The following is a 12,529-nucleotide window of genomic DNA, read 5'->3' on the forward strand; positions in this document are numbered from 1 at the left end:
TATTTCCATGCAGTGTCCAGAAAGAGGTGTTGTTCAGCTTGTAGGGCAGCACAACTGCTTCCACCCACCTCCATCATCATCATCATATGAAATTACTTTTTGTCACAACAAAAAATAGTGGCTGGTAAAATATTTGAGTGGCTGGTAAAACATTTTGTCCACCAGCCATAGTGGCTGGTGGACAAAATTTTTAATTTCCACCCCTGGTTCCATGACAATATTAGGTCAACTCTAAACTAAATGCTGACAAGTCAAACAATAGGATACTAGGAATCATATAATTAAAGACTGCCCTGTATAAAGACTTCTGCAGATGTCTTGTGTTACAGCTGAACTAAAACATCTTCCAGAAAATTGCAGCAGCTCTAAAAGGTGGATTTTCAATTAATTCAAAACTCAAAAAAGTCTGAGTAGCACAGTTTTCATGATAAAGGACCATTACTAGTACCCATTGGTGCCCATCTCCAAATGATCCCTGTGTTTCTTAATTACTAGCATATCTTCACGTAACACGACAAACTCATTTGCCCATAAAACATTTAAAAATAGTTCTTTAAACATTTATTTTTTTATCTTAATAGTAATCCTTCCGCTCAAAAGGTTTATTCAGTAGTGCTTGATATTATAATCATCTTTACCTTGTTCTTTCAGAATATCAGGACAGTTTGTATTCCTGAAATATTACAGTGCTGGTAGCTTTGACATAAATTTAATCAAGTGTTTTATTATTAGTTTTCACCTGGTAATAATGTATTTATTTCCCTATTCATGTTTACATTTTCTTTTTTCAGTTAAGCTGTGATTGCCCTGTGTTCACACACCAACAATTTATCTCTTCCAGGAGTGAAGTATCTGCCTGAAAGGAAATCTAATTTTAAACGTTTAACTGTCAATTAAATCTTTTCTGGCCTATTTTACCCAGAGTATTAAAAACATACGTAATGACAAATACACATTTAAAAAACATGGCTAACACTGAGACCAACTTTCCCCTTTAAAAACACACAACACCTCAAAATTAATTATTCTTATACAAAATATGTATATACACTTTTGAGTGGGAAATTAAAAAATAATATGTTTATTAAACAATTCATTTATTTACTAGTTGTGCATGCAGTGTATTTTCATTGTTCAAAAAATGAATATCAAGGACAAATTGACAGCAATAATAAAATAACATGGAAATATAAAGTACATTTTCCTCATATTTAATTCAAGTACATGCCATGACTGAGCACACTTCCTTATTAAAGTTAGGTAATTTGTTTTTATTTAGGTCAACGGTTTTTCAAGAGCTATGATTTATTTATTATTTTTCTGTGTGTTTGTATATCAGACAGAAATAGTTGAGCTTAAGCGAAGAACAAAAAAAGGAAAGAGCAACTGTTAAAAACAGTTGCACAACCATCTGCTGAAGAAAATCTAAAGTTTATTTAGTAATAACATTAGCCCATAAAATATGGCAAAAGGAGGAGAAAACATGCATTTTTTTTCTTTAATTCCATCGTATTTATTAATAATTAATAGTGCGGGTGAATAAAAGGGCCCAGGAAAAAGACAAATGTGTTCAAGTCTTGCTCACCGTCTGTTCTCTCGGCTGTTGCTGAAGAGTTTGATCATATCGGAAAGGAAGAGCCGCCGAACCTCCATCATCTCTGTGCTGGGAGCAGAGTTCTTCAATAAAGTTGCTACCACCTTCAAAATCACTGAAACATTCAAACAGAAACAAAATGACGCAGTTAATTTCAACAAATAATTTAAAGGGTAAAATCATGTGAAATCAAACAGTCTTACTCGGGTTTTGAATCTTGACAGTGGAGTCGGGATCAGGATGAGGTTTGTGAACTACCTGTGTGCACACCTGCTCTGTCAGAATCTTGTGAAAGCAGTAAGAAGACTTTAGTTACAAACACACCAAGACCAATATGACAATAATGCTAGAACAACTGAAAGTAAAACATTGGTACCTCATACAGGGTGTTATATGTTGTAACAGACACATTGCTGGTGTGCAACATGAGCCTCTCACCCAGAAGAGTAAAAAGGCTGTGTGTGTGCATTATCTCCACCTTCCTTCTGTAGATACACAAACACACACAGACATAATAGTAAAGTGGCTTGTTTGGAACTTCCTAAGCCACAGAAATCAGAGAGTACCATCAGCTTGCATCTGTATTCTCACCCACAGGGAGCCAGGCTCAGGAGACAAGTGTCAGGAAGTGCCTGCTGTCATAAATTGGGTGAATTTTGTCGAAGGTGTGTGGATAAAGAAGTTAGCCTGTCAGAAGAAGTGGCTCCAAGATACCAAGGCATACCACAGGTGAATAAAGTTTAACTGTGACAAACTGCATCTGCACACAGCACAAAGAATGCTGTCACAATGTTCACCCAAAGCTTCTTTATTCTGCTGCCGCTGCTTCAGAAAGTCGGGACATTCCTAACAAGTCAACACAATTTGTACTTAGCTTAGCTGGCAAACTGGAAGCTTTAGAAAAGAGCAGCATTTCTTTCAATTTTATAGTAAAGAAATTAGGGTGAAAAGGGCAGATTCGTGATGGTGTTAGCTGAGCAGAACAACACAAATCTGTTCAATCAAATAGAAGATAAGCCTTGTCGGAACTGCTGTCATGAGTAAATTCAGGGTCATTCTCTTTTTGACTGAAGCTATTTTAAATTATCAGTTAAAATGTTAAAATGAAGGTGCCCTGAGAACTGGATGTAGGCTACTGAGTGAGAAAACTTTTAAAGATGCTGTTTAGGAAGCGAAAGTACACCTATAACAAAAGGCATGCTTAGGTTCTCAACTATTAAATACATTGGTGCTGTTGTCTTCTTCACCAGGGATCCCTTGAAATAGAGATCTTGTAATCTCAACGGGACTCACCTGATTAAATAAAATATTAACAGAAAATACCATTTGTATTTAGGCTTTTTTAATAATTGTATTTGGCCAAAAATTGCATGTTGCAATGCTAAATTATTAAATGTTTTTAACTTTGCTTACATCTTTTTATTTATTCTTATTCATATGATATCTTAAATCAATTGTTGTACAAGATTTTTTTTTTTTTTGCAGGATGTCTTCTCAATTCAGCACACTCACTATTTACATTACTATATAAAAAATATACATTACAAAATAGCAAAAACTTTAAGAAAGCACAATAAACCAGACTGCCTTAGTATCTATTAAAAGCTGTTAGAAAACATTGTTTACAGGCTTTTCATTTGTACCTGAGGTGTGGGCTTCTGCCCACACTTAATCTTCATTCAGTAATAACATGACCTGATGCTCTACTGCTGTGAGCAAAGCACAGCTCGTTATCATCACCATTCACCCCTGAAGTCCGCATTTACCACAGTAGGCTGTCCTGCCACAGGCACCCTCTATCATTTCTCATGTAGAGTATAGACATGATTTGCTGACATTATTGTGGATGGGATTTCATTTATTTTACTTTGTGAAACAGTGACTTACACTTCTTCTTCCCCGCTCTTATGTGAATTAATGGGTTTAAGGCATAATGCCAAGACATGAGGTGTTCTACAAAGTGAAGCACCTCAATTTGCAAAATTGGCATCTTGTCAAGAATTTTCTGCTAGTTTCTGTGGTGCAGGAGACTATGACTCTACTTTCTGACTGTGAACCTCACACTGGTACAATAGTTTCTCTCCTGCTAGCATTTGTTTTATTGATAAGAATATATGGACAGACTAAAAACACCACCACAGACTACAGCATTAGAGATGCATTATTATTTTTTAGGATGTGAAAATTGGTAAATTTTTGAAAACAAAAAAACCCAAAAACTAAAAGAAAACACTAAAATATCTACTTACAGTCTATGTAATGCTATAGAAATTGATTGCTTACTTGTGTCCCAAGTGTTTCAGGAAGTACCCAAGAACCTTCAGTGACTGTACACGAATATTTTCACTCTTAGAGGCCAAGAGCTTGTAGACTACCCTGAAAAAGACATTATAGTATAAATTAGCTAAAAGTGCATTGTCTTGAGGAGAAAAACAAACCCCCCCTCCACACACACACACAAACAAAAGAAAAAAACAAAAAACAAAAACACAGTTGTTCTATTGATTAGGAGGCTGTCCCTGGATGGTTGTCTTTTAGAATCAACTTCCCTTAGCGTTAAATGTAAGCCCTAAATAAATGCATTCTCAACGAAAACAACAATGTATGAAGTCTCAAAATTGTTATTTTTCTATATTAAGTGTGTTTGTTTTTTTCAGAACATATGCATTATTTATACACCGCACAGTCCTGCAGCACAAGCAATTGGAGCTTAGATTTGTTTTGGTAAATCACTTTCATTTTGTGACCAAGCAAAATGAGAGGCTTACCGAATTCCATTTCTCTGGTCAAAAGCAGGGATCATGGAAGCCGGGTGCTCAGACATCAGAGCCACCACCAACTGTAACACATCATGCAGATTTTCATCCTGAGGGCAAACAGATGGAGAAGGGAGCAGTTGAAGGGACAGAATACACTTTAACGGTGTAGCTTGTGTAAATGTTAAGACATAATTTCTGCTTCCTGAAACTGTCATTATGCACTCTCCAAATCTCTCAGTTCATGTAATAGTTGCAGGAGCAACAGGAGGAGGAAAGATGCCCAGATCTGCCTATTTTTATCAACCCCATCAAACTTATTTTTGTGGGATCACAGGCTGCTCTCAGACCAACTAGGATGTGAAACCCAGCTTGATTTTTCTGGGTCAACAATGGGATCTCTACCCAGTTCACAGAGCTCAGTAAACTTCTGAAATGATCCAATTCAAGATTGCTGCCTAAGCTAAGCAAACCTAGCAAACACAGAATGGCTATAACTCAGTAAGTTTTACATACACTATATTGCCAGAAGTATTCACTAACCCACCCAGATCATCAAATTCAAATTTTCTTTTCACTTACATGGCCACATGTATGAAAAATCAAGCACCTAGGCATGGGTCTACACATTTGTGAAAAAATGAGGTCCCACATAGCAAGAACAAACACCCTCATTCCTACTTCTGCTCATAACCAGTCTGGTAACTGAGCAAACCCTACAGTGAATGTTGCACATAGTGGCTTCACCACTGATATGACCACCAGGTGTTTGGAGGAGATCTCTACTGTACAACTACAGCTCCAGAGGTAGGTCCCAGTTTTCTTATTCTAGACAGGATAACAGTTTTTTTTAATCCCCTTATCTGTGCAGGTCCAGGGGATAATGAAACCACCTTATTCATAGAAGTCCAGGGGAATAAGGGAATTGCTGTTTTTTGTTTATTTGTTTGTTTGCTTTTTTCCCACCAGCCGTTGCAGAAGTCCTTGGCACACCTTAAAACAGCAAATGAACAATAGTTGACTAGTCCACTGGCAGTCAGAAATATCCATTCATTTGGTAGGAAAAATAAACTGCAGATTGAATAAAAATTCTGAAGAGAATTAGTGACCCTGAAGCTTAGGGCAGGAGAATGGCATAAAAGACTGAGCAAATTTCCTTGGAGCAGAGAAAGATCCCATATACCTCTTGCATTGTTAGCAAATAGTTCAGGATGCTCTGTAATTCATCCTCCTTCACGCCTCGATCCTGAAAATTAGAGAGCAAAGCAAATTAAAGCAAAATAATAAATAAACAAGGCAAATCGCTAGATAATGATGACTATGTAACAAAGACAGGTTTATCAATGATCTATATTAATATAATTGTTAAAACTTATACTACCTTCACTTTGCAAATGAAAGCCTGATATGTTAGAATTAGAGTTACAATCTTGATTTTTCTTTGTGCAGCTGTTTGTGATGCAAAATGACAGGTGGGACATACCTTCAGAATGAGTTGCTTGAGGAAGAGAAGCATGAATGCTCGCAGAGAAACAACTTCTTTCTGGGTTGGCCTTGGACCATCTGTAGTTTGAGACATTAAAATAAGCTATGAAATGCAGAAAAAAAGCAAATTAAAAACACTTTGTTCTTTTAAAGCTCATTTTCAAGTCTTGCCTTCAAGTTTTTTCATGAACTATTAAAAAAATAATAATAAATCAATAACATTCTTAAAGAACTTTGGGTTTTTACAGTATAATTTGTGTATGAAATGTTTCACTAGGTTTAACAAAAACCTTGACCCTTGTAAGAACAGACAAAAATGTGTACATTAGTTGTTCTAGATTACGTTTAAAATTAAAAGAAGACACCTTCAGGTGTATTTATAATTGATGCTGCATCCAAACAGCACGTCTGTCAGGGAACCTTGACCACAACATTGTACTCAGACCTTCCAACCCAAGGTTACCTTTCTAGCACCTGCCCATCACATGAGCCAACAACTCATTAAAACTAACACAGAATTCCTCTGCCAGTTTAAGGTCGCCTTGGCATTCTGAAGGCAGGCTCAGATTGAAATCTATTTTTGTTATGAGCTTCTTTACACATCTGATGAGCTGAGTAGTGCCGCCAGGTGTATGCATCTTGAGTAAATGAAGAAGAATGTCAAATCATGACAGAACACATTGATTAAGCACAATATTAAAGGGTTGTTTCTGTTCTGCTACTACATTTGGCACACAAAATCACTTTTAAACCATCAGATCTATTTATTTATTCAAAACACAAAGCTTTCTGATTTTTAACCAAACATTGTTTGTTTTGTACACTGAGCAACTAGGCTGCAGCGAGAGGCAGATCAATATAACAGAAGTATTCAGTCAAACACATCAGGAAATACAGGATAAGCATACATTACCTCTTCTAGCAACACAAACCAATAGTAGGATTAGCAGAACTCACTGAAACACAAAGCCTTAGTTTTGGCTATAAATCCTGGTATATATTAACTCATTTCTTATTCATTCTGTGTGACGAGCAAGGTATTAAGACACTGACAAAATCTTCTGCAGCTGCAGAGCTGTTATATGGCAGTAACTAGGTCAAATACAATTGCAGAAGCATTTCAGAGAAAATTGGTCACTTTGCCCAGTGCTCCCCCTTTTCTTCTCAGTACTGATAAACTCCAACCTCTGCCTTGGCTGGACACATGTTCATTTGAAATGGGAGCAGATACAGTGGCAGCAGACACCTGACCATCCTGCTCCTACAGCCAGTCAATATAATCGATGATGAGGTTCCCTGAGGTTGCAGGAGGAAGCTAAGTGCTACTGCATCCCGACACTGATTAATAGCAGGAGAAAGGAAAACCCACCGTAGGGACAGAGCCCAACATGAAAGGGATGATAAGAACATTATTACCACAGCCACCGCATCTAAGTTATTCACAAGCAATTATGCTCACCAACTCAGCACAGCTCTTGTTTCTCATTCAAAGATTGGTTTAATTCCTGCATCCCAAGGGCACAAGGAGAAAGAGCTTATTGAAAAACAATTTGTGTCCATGTGATTATTGCAGGAATCTCATTGCAGCTTATGAATGATAATAATGAACTCAAGACAATAGAATGTGTCCTTTATGTATGTACAAACCTTTCAATAAATAAACAAGATTTATTACATGTGCGTTCAGAGTTCTCTTGATTAAATGAACAAATGTTGATAAAAATCTATGATTTTACGTTTGCAGCACCAATTGCAGGTTTACAGAATTCTAATAATACAAGTACAGTGAGCCCTGTCTATTTAACCTGCTTTGATTAGAAATGGAGAATGCAGACTTTAAACTGCACTGAATAAACATTTGGATATGATATTTAGCAAACACGGAGAAGAAAAAAGTTAATGTTTACGGAGAGTCTCCTTAGATTAAACAATGTTTTAAATTAATCAAAAGTCAACTCAAAAGTTTAAAAATATCAACAATAAACCAAGACTTCCTCATATTTTGAGGGATTTCTCCTATAACAGAGACAAAACAAACTGAATGTAATGACTGGTCAAGAAGCTTTGCAGCCCTTCTGATTAAGAATTATTTAGTCAAAAATGCCAGTGCAAAGACTGAGGCAAAATGAGAGTGACAGAGATTGAGACGGATTATATCCTGACCGTGAACGCATGTCACATTTGAGAGATACTGAGCAATGATCATCAGTCCATGAGTGCTGGGACCAATCCTGCATTATAACTGAATGATGCATGGCTTTAATTTAATAGCACTTTCTATTAAGAGCTGCAGGAAAAAAAAAAAAAGATGCACTTCCAGAAAAAGAATGAGTAGCTGCAGGAAATCTGTTTTAAATGTCTTCTCGGTGTCCTATAATTCAACACTTCATTATCTGCTTGGCTCGCTCCTTTTTCTCATGTGCATTTGTTTGGTCATTCCTCTGTTTGGAAGGACAGAGAGGAAAAGTGAGCTGCCAAATCAAGCAAAGATAAATGAAATCAGGCTGTTGGAAAATAACATACAGCAAGACGGTGATCCATTTTTAGATGTCTTCCCAATTGCAACAAGTTTCTCAGCCCTTCACAATCAGCATTTTAATTAGTTTTCTATTTGAAAGTCGACATTCGAGAAAACTGCATAGAAAATTTAAATTTGCAAGTGTCACATCATTCAACACATGCAATACATATACATGTCTTTGCAATGAAAAAAATGTGTTGTTAATCACACCTTTTTAGATCAAGATGTGACAAACTTCCTGCAACAAACAGTGAGAACTCAGAGTTCTTAAGTTACTCTTTACACAGCTGAACTGTTCCTCGGAATTCAGACACCATACAAATTATTTTATCTGTGTATCATACATTTCAATCAAGCTCTTTCTTAACCTCTGTGTAGGCTAAACCATAAAATACATCCCTCTATCCCAGTCAACATGTTTGTTTTAAAGGTCAGCCTAAACATTATGGCACTCACTACCCTGAGGTTAATGGCCTTTTCTAATTCCAAAATCAAACAGTGATAATCTGTTGTTTCCAGGAAGCAGAACATTGCCCCAAAACTGGTTATGGCTCCTATTCCAACCAAGAAACATTTAACTAGACTACATTGGTTTATTCTCTAATCCTGGAAGGCATGGGTGATGTTGTCATTCAATCACAGCAAGACATACTCCTCAATTTTGTCCCATCAATTTTAGCTACCTTCTCTTTTTAGGTTAACTGACCTCCACTAAGGAGGTATAGGTTTTGGGTAGAATTTGTTTGTTTGCTTGCGCACAAAACCACTCAAAAAGTAATGAACAGATTTTGTTGAAATTTTTAGGAAATGTTGTGGTTAAATGATTAAATTCTGATGGTGATCAGGATCATGATCTGGAGCCTACAATTCCTGAATGACCCTGCTCAGAGGTTTGCGCTCTCAGAGTTTCTCAACACACAGTGATGACATCAATGATGATGTCATCATTTATCATTCCCATTATAACATCACAGTGATAATGGGTCTTGGAGGAGGTTTGTGCTTTTCAAGTGTTCATAGAATTTGTTTATATTTTCAGTAAACCATTCTTGAGGTTATGTTCAACTCCCTTGCAGAGCACAGGACACTACATTATGCAAGTAAATGGGTTATAGAAAGAATTAGGCTCATGGAAAGTGAGGAAGATCACCAAATATAAATTGTGTACATGTGTCCATATTATCATGGCTAACCTTTGTCTAAAATGACAACAATTATGACTTGACGGTCACTTTCTCCCCAATCACATCACAACTGCAGCTTACAGAAACTAAAGAGGTCCAATATTCACCTGGCTGACACTGCCCATGGGAACTGAATTACAACTCAAAGTATAATAAAATGTGCAACTCACCAGTTAGAAAAATGCAAGAAGAGACAAAAACAATCTTTTGAATTAAATAACTTCTGACTGTGTGAAGAGTATTGCATCTACACCATCAAGCTTTAACCTTCAGCAAGTAAATTTTATTGGGCCTTGGTGCAGCATAAGCTGGGTTCTCAAAACCAATGTAAAAACAACCCCAGTATTACAAAGTGTGTAATTTCTCAAAAGAATAATGGATAGCTAAAAGGAAATGTCAGTTCAAGGACACTTTCTTTTCCTTTACTGCCTGCTTGGTGACGTGCTGTTTCACAGACTGAGTGTGCCAGTCATTCCACTGGGCTGAGTTTTATAGACTCAACACCCACACCAAGCACCCTAGTGGGATGACAATATTGATACGATGTGTCTGCCTCACTGCCATCTCCTGGGATGGCCGCAGTCCCAACAGCTGACAGACTAGCGTTTCCATGTGGGGATGAGTCATTTAAAGTATGGTGAAGCTGCTGCCATTTTCAGTAAGATAGCAGGCTTGTGACTGCACACAGTGCCTGTGATTGGGTAACTCCCAGTGATTTCTATTCCGAAACACCAAGCTTCACTTTGATTAGCATTTAGATGGATGAAAAACAGTTTAAAAGACAACAGTGCAAATAAAAATTCCTTCACTGCAAATAATCATTGTAATTAGGCCTGACATATGCTAAGCAACATTCACAACCTTAAACGTGCTCACCAAGACCCTTTGGAGTGATGCCGCTGTTGTCTGCAGGGTTGATGGCCCAGTAGTAGTACTTCAGCATATGCATAAGCTGGAGGACGGTGCCAACCCGACGAATTGTGTTGTAGATAGTTGCTGTGCCAATGAACTCAGCAGAAAGATATGTGTATAAGGAAAGTTGTACCTGGATGGAAAGCACACAGATATGCAAGAATACTACTAACAGTACAATAATGTTGTATTTAGAGTACAGATAGTTTAAGGCATCAAACTTTAAACCTTTAAAAACAACCAAGGCAGTCACGTTATGACTTTATTGCCTCTCTTTTCTTTAACATGGTATAAATGGCTGCTAAACCCATTTTATTTAATTTCATGATTTGTATGTCTTCTATAATCAGCAACCAAGATTTATTTTATACAACTTAAGACAAATCAACAAGTCAAATGTAAGTTAAAATAAGAGTTTGATTTTGATTTGGTTATGTTCTTACAGACAAAAGAACTTCATTCTTTTTTAAACTTCTTTTCCTTAAGAACAAAGGAGGAAACTGTAGACCTGAAATCCTGTTTGTCCACCAGGATAAGGTTTGTGGACCATATATTGATGTACTTCATTTAGTCACACAGCTGGCAAATTTCTGTAGGTTGCACAGCTAACTGAAGCAGAAATCTGGACTCTGTGATCACCTACAGAAAGGAGCTCGTGCAGCTCTGTCTCACTGTGCCAAAAAGTGCTCCAGCCCACTTCATTACCAAACCGTTTCTCTCAATTTTCCTGTTTTCTATACTTCATTTTAGATGTGTTGAAAGCAAGTCTCTAGACTTTTTTGTATTTCTTTAATTTTTCCTCTCATTTATTAAATGTTTGCTTCCTAATGGCAAATGACAAGTGTACAAACAAACGCAGCTTCTTTGATATACCTTGTCACATTTTTATGAACCATTACGAAAAAGGAGGGAAGAAAATGAAAAAGTATACTCCTCCAGGTTAATTAAAGGACTTCATTTCAGGCAAGTAAACCAGGAGCATGTTTGTAACCTTTTAATGTTCCGTTTATAAAATATATCACGAAGCTACACTCACCTCAATTTGAAGTGCTCCATTTATGGTGATTTACAAGTTCATAATTCTATATTGGGAAACTACATCAATAGGTTTATGTGCCTTATGTTCAAAAAAAACATTTTTCCTTATCTTGTGCATTGCTACAGCACCTTTTGTTTAGTTTATTGTGAGCTATGTGACATAAAAAAAACAACCTTAAATACTTTGCAGTGAATCAACTATCAGATGAGCCGAGTATTCAATTTGGTTTCAAGTTGCAACATTATAATATTGATTCTCCCCCTTCACTGACAATCATTTTACAACTAATTTGCTTAATTACTGCCCACACAATCACCTGGAGACAGTTAATTGACTTTCAGATTGACACCAGTTTGCTGCCTACTAGATATCTTGTTTTCACTAAAGCTCTAGTTTGTGTGAGATTTTTTTTTTCTTTCAGCAGCTGAAGAGACAATTATGATGCAAAGAATTACTAAAATCTTGCAGGGTTTGAACTCTGGTTGTGCATCTTCTTCAGCCACAGCTACTTGCAGAAGCTCACCTTTGCAGGAGTGTGGATCCAAATGGCAGCATTGAACAGAATGTGGTCACACAGCTGCTTCAACAGAGGAGCTCCATGAGTTAGACCATCAAGATACTTTGCAAAGGAGAGGAACTGCTCCAGTACAGCCCTGGTGATGTGCACACGTGAAGACTGTAAGAGAGACACAAATTCAAGTTAAACAATAAGAAGGTATTGCTGAGACTATTCTACAGTAAGCATTTATTTACCCTTCCATAATGTAGAGCAAACCACTATTGTGAAACATACCCAGAAGGAAAATTAATGTCACAAAATGTGGATCATTTTAAATTTAACTAAAATAATGATCACCCACCTTAGATCTAAAAATATGGTAGATATATTTGCTGGTGTAGATTCTCAGTCATCCAGGCCATGGTAAATTCAAAAAAAGTTAAAAAACAAAAACAACTGGACTTCTATTCTGTAGTTGAAGACGTTTCGCTTCTCATCCGAGGAGCTTTCTCAATTCAGAAATAGAGAGTGTGGAGTTG

The 12,529-nt window shown here is 36.9% G+C and overlaps 1 protein-coding gene across 1 annotated transcript in view; it reads right to left on the reverse strand.

The window, feature by feature from the left end:
- Positions 1–12,529, reverse strand: part of nbeab (neurobeachin b) — a 179,904-nt gene that overhangs the window by 117,947 nt on the left and 49,428 nt on the right. The window contains exons 12-20 of the mRNA XM_037980314.1: positions 12,015–12,167; positions 10,417–10,585; positions 5,834–5,913; positions 5,534–5,596; positions 4,363–4,460; positions 3,878–3,970; positions 1,971–2,079; positions 1,798–1,879; positions 1,586–1,709 (exon numbers count right to left, since the gene is read on the reverse strand). Of these exons, the coding sequence (XP_037836242.1) occupies positions 1,586–1,709; positions 1,798–1,879; positions 1,971–2,079; positions 3,878–3,970; positions 4,363–4,460; positions 5,534–5,596; positions 5,834–5,913; positions 10,417–10,585; positions 12,015–12,167 (971 nt within the window). The remainder of the gene's footprint in view (positions 1–1,585; positions 1,710–1,797; positions 1,880–1,970; positions 2,080–3,877; positions 3,971–4,362; positions 4,461–5,533; positions 5,597–5,833; positions 5,914–10,416; positions 10,586–12,014; positions 12,168–12,529) is intronic.

The sequence above is a fragment of the Kryptolebias marmoratus genome, linkage group LG2, assembly GCF_001649575.2.
Source record: "Kryptolebias marmoratus isolate JLee-2015 linkage group LG2, ASM164957v2, whole genome shotgun sequence".
In the NCBI taxonomy this organism is placed as follows: domain Eukaryota; kingdom Metazoa; phylum Chordata; class Actinopteri; order Cyprinodontiformes; family Rivulidae; genus Kryptolebias; species Kryptolebias marmoratus.